The sequence below is a fragment of the Dermacentor variabilis genome, chromosome 11 (assembly GCF_050947875.1).
Source record: "Dermacentor variabilis isolate Ectoservices chromosome 11, ASM5094787v1, whole genome shotgun sequence".
In the NCBI taxonomy this organism is placed as follows: Eukaryota; Metazoa; Arthropoda; class Arachnida; order Ixodida; family Ixodidae; genus Dermacentor; species Dermacentor variabilis.
In genome coordinates, this window is record NC_134578.1 from 70,078,968 (window position 1) to 70,091,799 (window position 12,832).

A 12,832-nucleotide genomic window follows, 5' to 3' on the forward strand; every position below is an offset into this window, starting at 1 on the left:
TTATGCGAGTTGCTCTTATACGAATGCCTTGTTGCGCTGGGCAACCATTTTAATTGCGACTATTTGACAAATAATTTATTGTGGAGTCCCGAAAAGAAGGGTAAAAAAAAACTACTTACCTACTACAAGGTATGTTGCCTACGCCAAAGAATACTTTGACTATAGATATACCGGAGGTGGATAGCGAAACAAGGCGCTATTTTCTTTCCTTCACTCTTCATCCTACTAAATCTGCGCGTAGCGCCTCCTATATAGGTCGATGTTTCTAGAATGCTAATGCTGCTCGTTACCTAATGCGATGGCACAGCCAGCTACCGCAGCTACGGCGGAGTTTTTTTTTTTCGCGCGCAGTATTTGTTGCACTCTCGACCAATTATGCACCTATGTGAACCTCGGGGATCAGCGTTCACAGTTGCATTGTAGAGGATACTGAGGACAGGAATGTAACAACAGAGGCGTTAGGATCTCATAACTTCGTCGCTCTTTCTTTCTTTCAGAATGCGAAACGTGAGAATTCAGCCCGACCTGGTGGAAACCTACGGTATACAGGGCATATTTGTCGATGTGTTCGTTGTAGAGGCACTCGACCCAATTGGGAACACATTTTCTGTCCCGAGGTGCAGACTGAATGTGTGAATAAGCGAGGACTAATTTCTCCAGACATAAAGTAATAGTCACCTCTATGATTATTCCTTTCTTTCTTTCTTCAAGAGAAATGCTACCTCACAATAAAAACTCCACGTTTTGAGTTTGTGGCATTAGGGGCGCTGGTTTATATTCCGCATATCTTGACTCTCTTGCCATTAAAATATTTCTAATCTATGGGCTTGACAGAACAAGTGTGACCGTTCTATACGCAAATACTTCGTAAGGCAATACAGAGCCGTTGAAATCTCCAATGTAATTGCTTAGTTTCCACGTGTACTTAATTTGTCAGGCTTATTGTTCGTGCTTCTGTATCTGCAGTTTGTTCGATATGAGCGGTACTTCGTCTATTTTGTGCACGGCCTTTAACTACAGAAATTTACGAAGCCGTGCTGATTTCTTTTGCATTAAGACAATGATTTCTCTAAAATACATACCTTTTAATAGCTATAGGAATACAGGTCTCTTAAGCAAATGCACACATGCAAAATCTTGTAATGCTCAGATTTAGGAACAATTAATCATACATAATACATGTACATGTTATAAAAACACGATAAGCAAATTTTCGAAATATGTACTGTTCCATTACAACAGACGCTTGACGCAAGGGGCCAACGATGGTGACGGGCACCAGAGATTGGCAGGAGCTGGTTTTTATCTCGGTCTCTGCCTATATATACATATTTGTTGACACCTGTACTTTTTATCGGGTTACCGCGTTTACACGTCCAACAAGAGTTACCGCTCAGCACAGGACACGCCTGCATGTATTGGAAGTTTCTAAAATGTTATCAACACTTTTATGCGCTGTCTGTTTCCACCGAACTTATTGTTCGGTGGAACTTATTGGTGTAGAACTTATTGGCAGACAGGCGGGCACCAGCGATTACTCTGGTACGTTCGATAGCTCATGTATACAAAAGCCGACGCGCTTGACCCACTGATAAAATTTTTCGACAATCGCCGACTGTGTTCGCCGCTTTCGTTGTGCTTTGAGTGTAGGCTGTTTTTGAGGCCACATATTCGCCCAATAAAACACTGCTTTCGCTATTCAGTTTTGCTGCTTTCTTTACTGTCACTACCCCGTGACAATACGCCCACACACACACACACACACACACACACACACACACACACACACACACACACACACACACACACACACACACACACACACACACACACACACACACACACACACACACATATATATATATATATATATATATATATATATATATATATATATATATATATATATATATATATATATTTACATTTGTAGGTTAAGGACGCCCGTAGGAAAAATACGGTCCTTCATTTCTCACGTTTATACCGGGGCCCCTGACGAAGGCCAGACGCCGGCCCAAACGTAGGAAGTAAAGCATTGTTTGTTTCGTGCATATGTCCTCAACCTACAAGTGCCTGTTTAGCTACTGGATCCTATCTCCCTTTATATATACTAGTACATGTACGAGTATGTAGTATGTACACACCCGAGTGCGTGTGCGTGTGTGTGTGTATGTGTGTGTATATGTGCGTGTGCGTGTGCATGTGTGCGCGTGCGTGCATGTGTGTGTGGGGGGGACGCACCATTACGATGAGGCGGGACACTGGCACGATGAAATTAGTAGTTCTATCGTATCCCAGTGCACGCTTAATTTATGAGGCCTCCGGACTCGTCACGTGTTCTCAACGAAGCGGTACATTACGACGAAGGACCCTCCTAACTTCCACGGAAGCTTGCGGTAAATGACATTGAGCACATCGGTCTAACTTTGCCCCATTGTTGCGCACCTGCGAAGGTTGAACATGGCGGGGATGTCTATTGTATGCGACCTGTTTTTCTTCCGCGTTTCGGTGTTCCGGAAATCACGAGACTGTGAGTGAGTGAATGATTGATTGAATAAACTCTTATTGGGTCCAGCAAAACGGGCTAAAACGCGCACTCGACTAATCCCACGATGGGACCGTCAAGTCAATCCTGCCGGCCAAAACGCGGGCGTGCTGGACAGCCAGAATTTGTTATTCAAAAATGAGACTTCGCAGGAGCGCGTCCGACTCTTTGGTGAACTTCACGAGACTGTACCTTAGATCTTGGAACATGGGAGCGGTAGTCTTAGAGGCCCATTCGCGTCGGTGGGTTTAAGGCCAGACCGATAGACAATGTACATGTCGAAGTACGGTAATCGGAGGGACCAGTGGGCAAAATACCCCTAATGGGTATTTCACTGTCAACAATCAACATAAGGTGTGGTGGGTGGTAACAACATCGAAGTAACGGCCGTACAAGTATGGTCGAAATTTTCCAAGGATCGAAATGAGAACTAAGAGCTCCTGTTCTGTGACAAAGTAATCAGATTCAGTAATCAGCCCGAACGGCCCAGCGTTAAGTTAATACAAACCATGTGGCATTGCAAAAGCCGTTTTTGAGTGATCGGCCGAAGCCCCGGGCACTCGCCAGTAGCCGGAATGTTAGTCAAATGAGAAAAGGTACTACGTGCCCTGCAAATAAGTGAGAGCGTCGACGATGCGCAGTAAAGGATACACGTCTCTACGCCTCATCCTATTAAGACGGCGGTAGCCCACGCAAAACCGGATGCATCCATCTTTTTCTTCACTGGTACTGTAGGGAACGCCGAGGCGCTGCTAGAAGGTTCAACTCATCGCTGAAGCATATCACTGACTTGGTCTTCAATAACCCGGCACTCTGTGGGTGATACTCGATAAGGCCGCTGGCGCAGCGGATGTGCTGGAGGTGAAAAATTTGTATTGCTCTCAGAAGAGAAGCACATGGAGGTATGCATGAGCCAGTTCTCAAGGGCCTGGCCCTTAATAAACTATGTGGGATCACTATAGTACGGGACCCCAGTGGTGTCGGCCGCTGCCCGGTCGCACTCGACCAAGGCCCTTTGCGCCTGCAGGTCATAGCAGCCGAGCAGGGTCGTCTCCCTGTCCTCCCGAGTGGGGTTGGGGGGAGGAGCAACAGCTGGGTTAGATGGGCAGGACCACACCATGTGGTGCATGTCCGAGGACTTCTCCCCACCGAGCGGAAAACTGCCCGTGAAAGAGGGATCAAAATGTTTGAGTGCAGCTGGGCACAGCAGTGTTCGTATAGAGACGGAGTAGAAGCCACTCCTCCGTATTAGACAGTACTTTACTTGGGTGAGGGTAAAGGCTATGGCCAGATTGATAATGAAAGACAATTTCTTTAAAAGAATACCCGGGATTGAATTCTAGATCCTGATCTAGGGGGTTTAGGAAAGAAGCCCGGAGAGAGAGAAAGCGCGGGCGATGGCATCGGCTGCCTCATTCCCCTCGGGACCCATATGAGCAGGAGCCCATACTATGTTCCGGTGAACGGGGTCCCCGGTGTAGGTGCAACTTTGAAGTAGACGGTAGGTTACGTATGGAGCCCAGCCTTGCTCGACGTTCCGACAGGCCCCTCGCGAGTCGGAGTTAATTGTTTTGGAATCAGAGTGGGTACCATGATTACTACGAAGGCGTCAAATAAAACAACGGACGAAGGAAGGAGACACGAGACAACCACGTAGCCTACGAGGCCTACGTGGTTGTCTCGTGTCTCCTTCCTTCGTCCATTGTTTTATTTGGCGCCTTTATTTTAATCATGCATAACCAACTCGCCCACCAGCACGTGCTCAGTGGGTAGCAGCCAATGAAATCGCGACCTCCTCCGCATGAGTTTTGTCGCGGGCACGAAGTGTAAACCCGATAACTGTTTTGGACTGGTGGACTACTACGGCCGTGAACCATCCCCCATGGTGGGGGCCGGAGGCGCCCACGTAATGAGTGCCCGGTTTCGATCCATAATATCGGCCCAGGGCTTCCGCACGCACCAGGCGCCGACCATTATGATCTTCACGTAGCGGAGCGCAGGCGCCAGTGTCGATGTCGATATACACCGTCGATGTGCGGCCCAAAGTTGTTTCTTCCCAATCGAATGTAGAAGAATACTTTCGAAACATGTTAAAGAGCGGGGAAGGTTGTGCTGTCCATAGAACTGTTGATTACGTCCGGCATATACAGGGAGCAAGTAGGGCAACAAGCCAATGTGCGGGTACCATCAAGAGGTGTGTCGAAGATGGTCACCGAGCCGATTGGCTCAATGCCTAAAGGCACTCACCGCAACCCAAAGTGAGGACCGAAGCATTAACATCGGCGACGAGCATATGACTGAAGCCAAAGATGACAGGGATGACAAAGAAAGAAAGAGAAACATCGTCGATGAACAAAAGTACGCAATGGTGTAAAAAAGACAGTGGTATTTGTAAAAAATCCTGGCAGGCAGCCGCAATCACAGATGACTGCCGAGGTATCATAGTGTCCTCAGTAATGAACAATTTGTGGCTGGAATCATTGGCATGTAATTGGGCATCGGAAGCAACGAAAATTCAAATTCGGTGCGCGAACAGTCAATAACTGCCTTGTAATCGCAGAGGAAGTTCCACCTCAAGAAGATGTTGTATTAGCAGGAAGACAGAACAGAGACAAGTGCTGTGCAGAGTACTTGATCAATTGGACAATCTTCCACTATCAGACCTCAAAGCTTTAGGTCAGTACTCCCACCGAACATCCACACTGAAGGCCCTACTCGCGTTATTAAGGTTCCTGCGGTCTGCGGGGCTACACTATATAGACTGTAAAAACTCCACCCCCTACTGCTCTGTAGCGTACGCGGTTTGTTCGTGCTTTTCTCTATTTCTCTTTATCGCCCCCTTCCCCTCTCTTTCTCTGTTTATCCCCCTTCACCCTTCCCCCCGTGCAGGGTAGCCAACCGGAACTGCCTCTGGTTACCTTCCCTGCCTTTCTATGCATCCTTTTCTCTCTCTCGACGGTGTGTGTGAGTCCTTCAACGGCGATGCGGGTAATGTATGCTGCAACAGGGGTTATGTGGTGTGTGCTTGCTACAGAGCGACTGTGCACACCTAGATGTCATTAATTTTCTGAATGAGCGACAAAGATCTGCGGCTTCTTTCACAAATGAAAAAAAAATTGATCTCCAGATACAACTCCAGATAAAACTCCACGTCGCCTTCGCTCTCGCTCTCTGAATCCTGCGCTATCCGCGCGTGCCTTGACCACGCAAGCTCTTTGCGCGCATTATAACAATGCACCCATTGGTTATAACTGCGCCTCGGTAAGGTCAAATCAAAACGCGTCATGCGTGTCAGCGCTTCGCTGGCCCGCAAGGGGTTCACAACTCGAAGGACCACTCAGCGGCATTAAGCTGGACATTAATGCTCTCGGACTCAAAACCAATAAGTGCTTTGATGTCCTCGGATTGTTTAAATGGTTTATTACACTTTTCTGGCTACGTTAAGTTTCTCTTTACAGTACTCTCAAAACCAATATATGTGTACTGAATACAATAATTCGAGTTTTTCTTGCCTCCTATGTGCCACTACGTTGATAAAAGTTATACTTCACACCGAGGATATATGGCTGTCAGCAAGCTTACTCTCACTTTGCAGTATTCACAAAACATTCTTTGAAAAACATCTAGGTTTACTTTTTCTAAAAATCACTTTGCCCTAAAGTAAGTATTGTAAAGGGCTTGTAGCACGATGTTTAAATGGCTTTGGTGTCCTTACTATAGATGTATGGGAATCTTGAAGAGACGAAGTCATGAAGTGTAAATGCTTTCCCAGTACAGAGCTCTTTTCCAGAGTGAGGACCATATTATCGTGGACATGTAAGATGAGGCGGCCATCATCTGTCCTGCTTTCCAAAAGCTTTGGGTACACGACAATGCCTGCAACAACAAATGCAATATGCTATATTGTCATCCCACACTGTTTTTTTTAACATGCGCTGTAATCATGGTACGCAGAATCTATTGCAGTGCGCTTATGCCGAACTAATTAGTACATTGTTTATTAGCGTTGTAGAGGCATGTTTTGGGCCGTAGTTTTTGAGGAAGAGTCGCATGAGTACAGTAAAATTAACAGAGTGTCAATGCTTTACTTTGAGAATATTGGGTAGGGATGTCTCGAATTATACGCACATATTTGGATTTAGTATTGAGTTATGTTAATTGACAGTTATATTTCGCGCTCGCAAGGTGTCCAGTAAATGTACATTAATAGAAAAGAATAATCTACTGGGTGAGGATTGTCATCTCGACCACGTGTCATCATCCCTTTTTTCTGTCGCTGTAAAGTTCGCGCTCCCTTTTTTTTGCACACCAGTGCAATAATGCAATTTACGGACTTTACATTTAAAATAATCAAGGGATGAGCGTCGCATGATTATGATTTCTGGGCTCAGCTATAAGAGTATCACAAAAAATATTCTTTCCGAGTGCAGAAATTATTTATGGTTTTTTTTTCGCGAAACTGTGTTGAACATATCACTCAAAGTTCCGTATTGTAATAGGACATGTCTTGTATACTAATCTTATCAGGAGAAGTCAACAAACAAAGACATCGAAGACAACATACGGTAAATTACTTGTACTTAATAATTCAATTAAAGAAATGAAAAATAATAGCAATAAAAGTGGAGGGAGAAACAACTTGCCCCATGTGGGAAACGATGCCACGTCTTCGCATTACGCGTGTGATGCTCTTACCAATTGAGCTACGGCGGCGGTGTTTTGCATTCCACTTTCTTGGGGATTTATGTTTTACTACTAGATCTATATCTCGGAGTGTTAGCCAGCACCACCACTCACAAACCTTAACGACGGATGTGGAACATCCTTTGTGCCGCAGGCGTCACGAGTACGTGATCTTTCTGGTTGAAGGCAACCGGCCAATGCGCCCACATAGGCTACCTGAAGGCAATAATGTTGCCGAAATCGGGACCTTCGTTGTGTAATGAATGTTTATTCATAAGCCTTCAGGTAGCATGTGCGGGTTTATTGACCAATTTCCTTCACCAAAAAAGGATCACACACTCGTGACGCCTGCGGCAGAAAGGATGTTCCACACCTGTTGCCAGTGTTTGGGAGTGGTGGCGCTCGCTAACAGTCCCAACGTTAGCTTTAGTAGTAAAACCTAGACTACCCAAGAAAGTGGATGGGAAAACGACGCCGCGGTAGCTCAACCGGTTAGAGCATCGCACGCGTAATGCGAAGACGTGGGATCAATCGTTCCCACCTGCGGCGATTTGTTTCTCATCCACTTTCATTGCCAATAACTTGTCATGGCTTTATTTCAAATATTAGACACAAGTAATTTCCCTTGTGTTGCCCGTGGTGTCTTTGTTTGTTGGCCTTCTCATGATATGATTAATACAAATCGGCGCCCTTCGGTTAAACCATTTATGCTCGTTCATACCTTGTATATTGGTAGTCAAGGCGCCGCAAAAACAAAATATTATGCTTTGTGGTGCTCACCATTGCCGTAAACAAGAAAAGTAAAAGAAAGACAAGGGGGTTTGTTACATTCTTTTGAATATAGGCGGTATCACTATTCTGCGAGTAAGCGGTTAATTGTTGTGAGCATCTCCTTACCCCTCTGAATAACTGCGCCATAAACATGATGCGATAAAAGTAGTTATACTATTGAAAGCAGTTGCGTCACCAACGTTAAAGATGGCTTAGAAAACACAATAACAGACTTGGCCACAACAAGTCGTAGTGTAGCTTTGAGGATTACTTATACGTAGGCAATCGAGATAAATGGGCACACATCATGATGAGTGAATATCCGGTGACACTCAATTGGGTACAGCGCCTGTGCCCAGCACTAAGCTTACGGCCAATTACTACGCAGTTAGAGGCAGCTTGTTAATATTTTTGAAATAGAAAGCACACTCTGCACGTACAATTTCCTTTGTATCAACATATTGGCTGGTTTTTGTCGGATAACTAATAAACTTGAGAAATGCCACCATCTTGCAGCTCCCAGGAAATGGAATAGGTTAGGCACACTTTGAAAAGGTCGGGTGACGACATCTCATTTTCTAGCAGTTAATAAAATGGCTAAACTTGATGACGTCCGGATAGAGTAAGTACGTGATTGTCTGTTACAATAACACGAAGGAATACTAAGGATTTCAAAACGTCGGTTTAGACGGCGGAGGAAAACGTTTTGCTGTGGTAGAAGGTAAGGCAACATAGGATTGAGGCGGCTAATTCGACAAAGAGTCATTCACGATGACTGAGAGACCATCTTTTCACTGAAGCTGTAGCAGGCTGATTATTATGTGTAGCGAGAAATTTAACCGAAAGTAAATATATCTTGCTGACACTGAATATGGCTAGGTGAAAGACATGTCTCGTATCCTCGCGATGAGACAACTGGGCCCCTCTGGCAACGAACAAGGCGCATAACTGTAATACGCGGCAACAAGGTATTTCAAAAATTAATTTGGTTATTGGGGGTGTGAAAATGTTATGGCACCTCCTACACGAGTGCCTGGCGTTTAAAGCTGGATCACGTGTCAGTACGTCCGCTGGAGCACCATTGCGTAATTCATTTTTTTTTTGTTTTCGTAGTTAATAGTATTACGCAACATGCATCGCTTGTTTTGAGCTTTCACATAAACATCCTCTATGCTGTTTGAGAATTTCCAGTGTTTCTGAGTGCCGGTTTGGTCCAGATTTTCGGCGGTCAACGCCCGCCGAAAGGGAGCACAAGATAGCGTGCACTGGGATAAGGACAAATAAAACGCTTTCCAAGGTTTGAAAACGCCATTGCTTTCTCGTCCTGTGCTTCGCGTGCCAGGCTACACAAAGGAATTCACAGTTTAGTGCGACGCAAGTGACAGGAATATGGGCGTGATATTTAATTAGGTAGGTGACGGCGATGATAATGACGAACATCCTAGCCTCTATTCCAGCCGTTAACTAAGTGTAAGAGAGGAAGCCTACAGCGCTTCAGAGAAGGAATCTGCTAGTTTAGTTTGGGGTGCCCAGAAGTTATCTTGTTACTTGTAGGGAGCGAGGTTCATCTTCGAGACTGACCCCTGTCCTCTGACGTGGCTCAATCAAATTCCACACAAAAATGGCTCCTTGCTCCGGTGGAGCCTCACTCTCCAAGAGTACTTCTCCCTTAGAGATAAGCGAAAGTTGAAAAGCAATGCGGATCGTTTGAGCACGCTAATTTGAATTGCGCGTTTAGGGATCCCACCTAAATTTTGGTGTTATTGTTAATTTGGTTAAGCCAAGAAGATCTCCACTCATTTAGCAGGGCTCCATTCATGATTGCTCATTTTGTCACCACGAAATTCCTTCAAAAAATTGGCATAGTGAAATGCAGCATTTGTTGTTTCTGCACTTATGTTTTCTTTGAAGCCTGGCTGGTCTAAAGTGAGATTCAAGATACGTCATCTCAGCGCAAAGCCGAGTTGCGGGGTTCCGTTTGCAGTTGCCTGACATTGTTGTATGTTTTGGGGCGGTGTCATCATTTCACAGCTGGTCGCTGCAAGCCAAGTCATCCCGCCCTTGCCACCAGCCATTCTCTTCCGGCCAGCGGTTATCAGCACTGGCCAGTCGAGATTTTCCGGGCCATGAAGGAGCTGTTACGATCAGCCTGCAGGGATGCTGACCTGCAAACGTTTCCCAGCCCACTGCAGTTGTTTATCTTGAGCTGCGTGGGTGGCGCCCTTCGGAGAAGTGACCTTCGAACCCTTCCCGGCCCACTTGCACAAGTCGCTTTGGGAAGCCAACAATGCGCCTCCTTGGACAGCCAAGCGGTGCCAGCGAGGCTAGCCACGTTCGGCGGACCGCATATTGTTAGTTGACTCGCCGTCGCCTTCACGGTCTACTTGGGGCAAGAGAACTCCTGGAAAAGGGTTTTGCGGTGCTTTGTCCCAGGCCCCAGAAATCATCACAGTCAATTGACAGACGCGGCGGCTAACTGCTGGGTCAGCTCTGGAATCAAGAGGCACCTGTTTGGGTCAGGCGTATCAACCCCTGTCTACGAGGACCCCATCATCTCGTTGTGTTCAGTGAAACCAAAGTGCGGAAGTCAGTGTGTGAACCCTCCCCCTCAAAGGCGTGACTTCGAACGCTCTCATTGGACGAAGGTTGAACCGCAGTTTTTCCCTCACCTAGGAATCTAGGGAGGACAGAGAGTTTTTAGGCAGCCGCTTTCGGCTGCTCGATGTGCTTCACTTTTCAGTATTGCTAGCCTGATGAAATATATTCCCTGTGTTCTTGTAAATATTGTACATAATACCCATATTTCTCGTTCTCGATGAGAACAAGTCCCTCCCTTCAACAGCGTCCTCAGCATGGATGAGTTGGACGACGGCATGGGCCAGCTACCACTTATTTCATGCCCGACCTCAACTCTTACAAGCCACGCCATTACAGCTGCTGGCGCAGGCTTCAGAAGCGGAAGGTCAGTTTAAATATAAAACATAATGAAGCATACTCGTAGGAGGCCACAAGCGTCCTAGCTAGCACTACAGCAGATGTGCTTAAAAGCACTTAAAGACGTTCAGCAATCGTGACAGCTGACGTATTCTTTCAAAAAAGCGAGAGAGTTCGCAAGTGCCGGTCATCTGCGAGAAACGTCTCGCGTTCACAGCGAGCAGGAGTCGTAGCAGACGACATTTGTAGCATTCCTCTCAAAGGCGCAAAACTTTCTCCCACTACAATTTTTTTTATTTCCATAAATACTTGATTATATATATATATATATATATATATATATATATGTACAAGGTTCCTAAATTTCGCTGCGCGTGTTTAGCAAACATTTAGCGCTGACCGCTTCACTGTTTTGCTTAAATTTTGCAGAAAAATCGAAGTTTGGCGTGGACATCGTTTAGTATAACCCTTGGCACAGTTAACACCCTGGTTTCGAAAAAAAAAGCTAGAAATTTGCTTGCGCTTATGGGGATGCAAGCTGCTGCCACGACGGTGCAAGCGTAAAATTGTGTCATCAGCTGTCGTTGTATGGAGAAAGCAGCGCTTTAAGAAGAGCAGTCGCCTGTTCCAGGAGCGGGAAACGAGGGGCAGCCCTTCCTGAAACGCTGCTTTCTGCAGATGACGGCAGGTGGAGACAAGTCTGTGCCAGGGCCAGCTTTTCAGACGCCGTTTTTCCCAAGACCGAAAACCGTTTCTCATTTTTGTCTAAGAAAACAGCGACTAATCGTGCTAAGTGCTAATCGCTAGAAATGCTAGACTAATCGTGCTAAACGAAGTCGAAGCCAAAATGCGATAGTTCTGCAAAATTTGAGGAAGAACAGTAAAGCGGTGAGTGCAAAATCGTTTTTTGAACACGCGCAGCCAAATATTCGGGACCCTGTACATGCACGGTTGTTATTGCTGTTCTAAAAATAAATATTGTATTATTCTCTGGCGCTAAATCGGGAACATAATCGCAGAAGAATTCATACCCTGATGTGCCCTGGTGATAAATCGTGCTTCAATCTCAAAGTCATACAAACTTTATGTTATGTGTTGTGCATTATACATGATACTGCAGAATTAAGATTATATTTGACGGGATAATATTTGCATATAGCTTCGAAAACTCCGCCACAAGCAAACGCCACTACTCTAAAGATAGAAGTCAATCCGAAGTCTATACTTCCCATGATTGCCATGTAGGTGGAGGCAACGCTGAGGAGAACCCCCGTAGACACTAGCGCCACATTTCCCTCTAGGGTACTTATTCGGAAACTCTATGGTCGTACCATCTTGGTAGCGTCGCGTCGCGGCAAGTCATTAAACTAAGGCGCACCAACGGCTCTCATAGGCATAAAGTTTTATACAATAATTACTAGAGGAAACTCTGGCGCTGCAGTCGTTGTGCCACCATGGGAATTCAAATTCAAATTCAAAGAGTTTATTCAGACAACGTGGTACAGTTGCCTAGGGCGCAGACCAAAAGGCAAGTGGTTGCCTGACAAGGAGTCTGTGCCCTTGCTCCCATTCGAGAGCACAAGACATGATGGGAAGTACATGGATTTGTCTGATCTTCGTGCTTATGGATTCCGACGTTCTTGTACCTTTGTATATTACGTTATATAAATCTTATTGTCGTAAATGTCAGCACAATCTACACTCTTCGAAGTGCAGATGACGCCGCGAACATGTACAATTGCTATTAGCTGCAACGAATGAGCTTGTCCAGGTGGCCAAATCGAAACGCGCCAAGCGTCTCAAGGCACTGGCATGCCCACGATAAATTCATAAGGGCGTTTCATTCGTTTATCGATACATGCGTGCGTGGCCTAATGGTTTCAATATGAGGCTTCTCTG

At 45.7% G+C, this 12,832-nt stretch overlaps 1 protein-coding gene and 1 non-coding gene across 2 annotated transcripts in view; one reads left to right on the top strand and one right to left on the bottom strand.

The window, feature by feature from the left end:
* Positions 1-11,993, bottom strand: part of LOC142563123 (venom metalloproteinase antarease TserMP_A-like) — an 81,232-nt gene extending 69,239 nt beyond the window's left edge. Inside the window, exons 1-2 of the mRNA XM_075673666.1 lie at positions 11,965-11,993; positions 6,261-6,421 (exon numbers count right to left, since the gene is read on the bottom strand). Coding sequence (XP_075529781.1) covers positions 6,261-6,347 — 87 coding nt within the window. The 5' untranslated portion in view covers positions 6,348-6,421; positions 11,965-11,993. The remainder of the gene's footprint in view (positions 1-6,260; positions 6,422-11,964) is intronic.
* TRNAT-CGU (transfer RNA threonine (anticodon CGU)) lies at positions 7,702-7,777 on the top strand. The gene has a single exon. It is a non-coding gene; the product is annotated as a tRNA-Thr (tRNA).
* Positions 11,994-12,832: the final 839 nt, after the last annotated feature.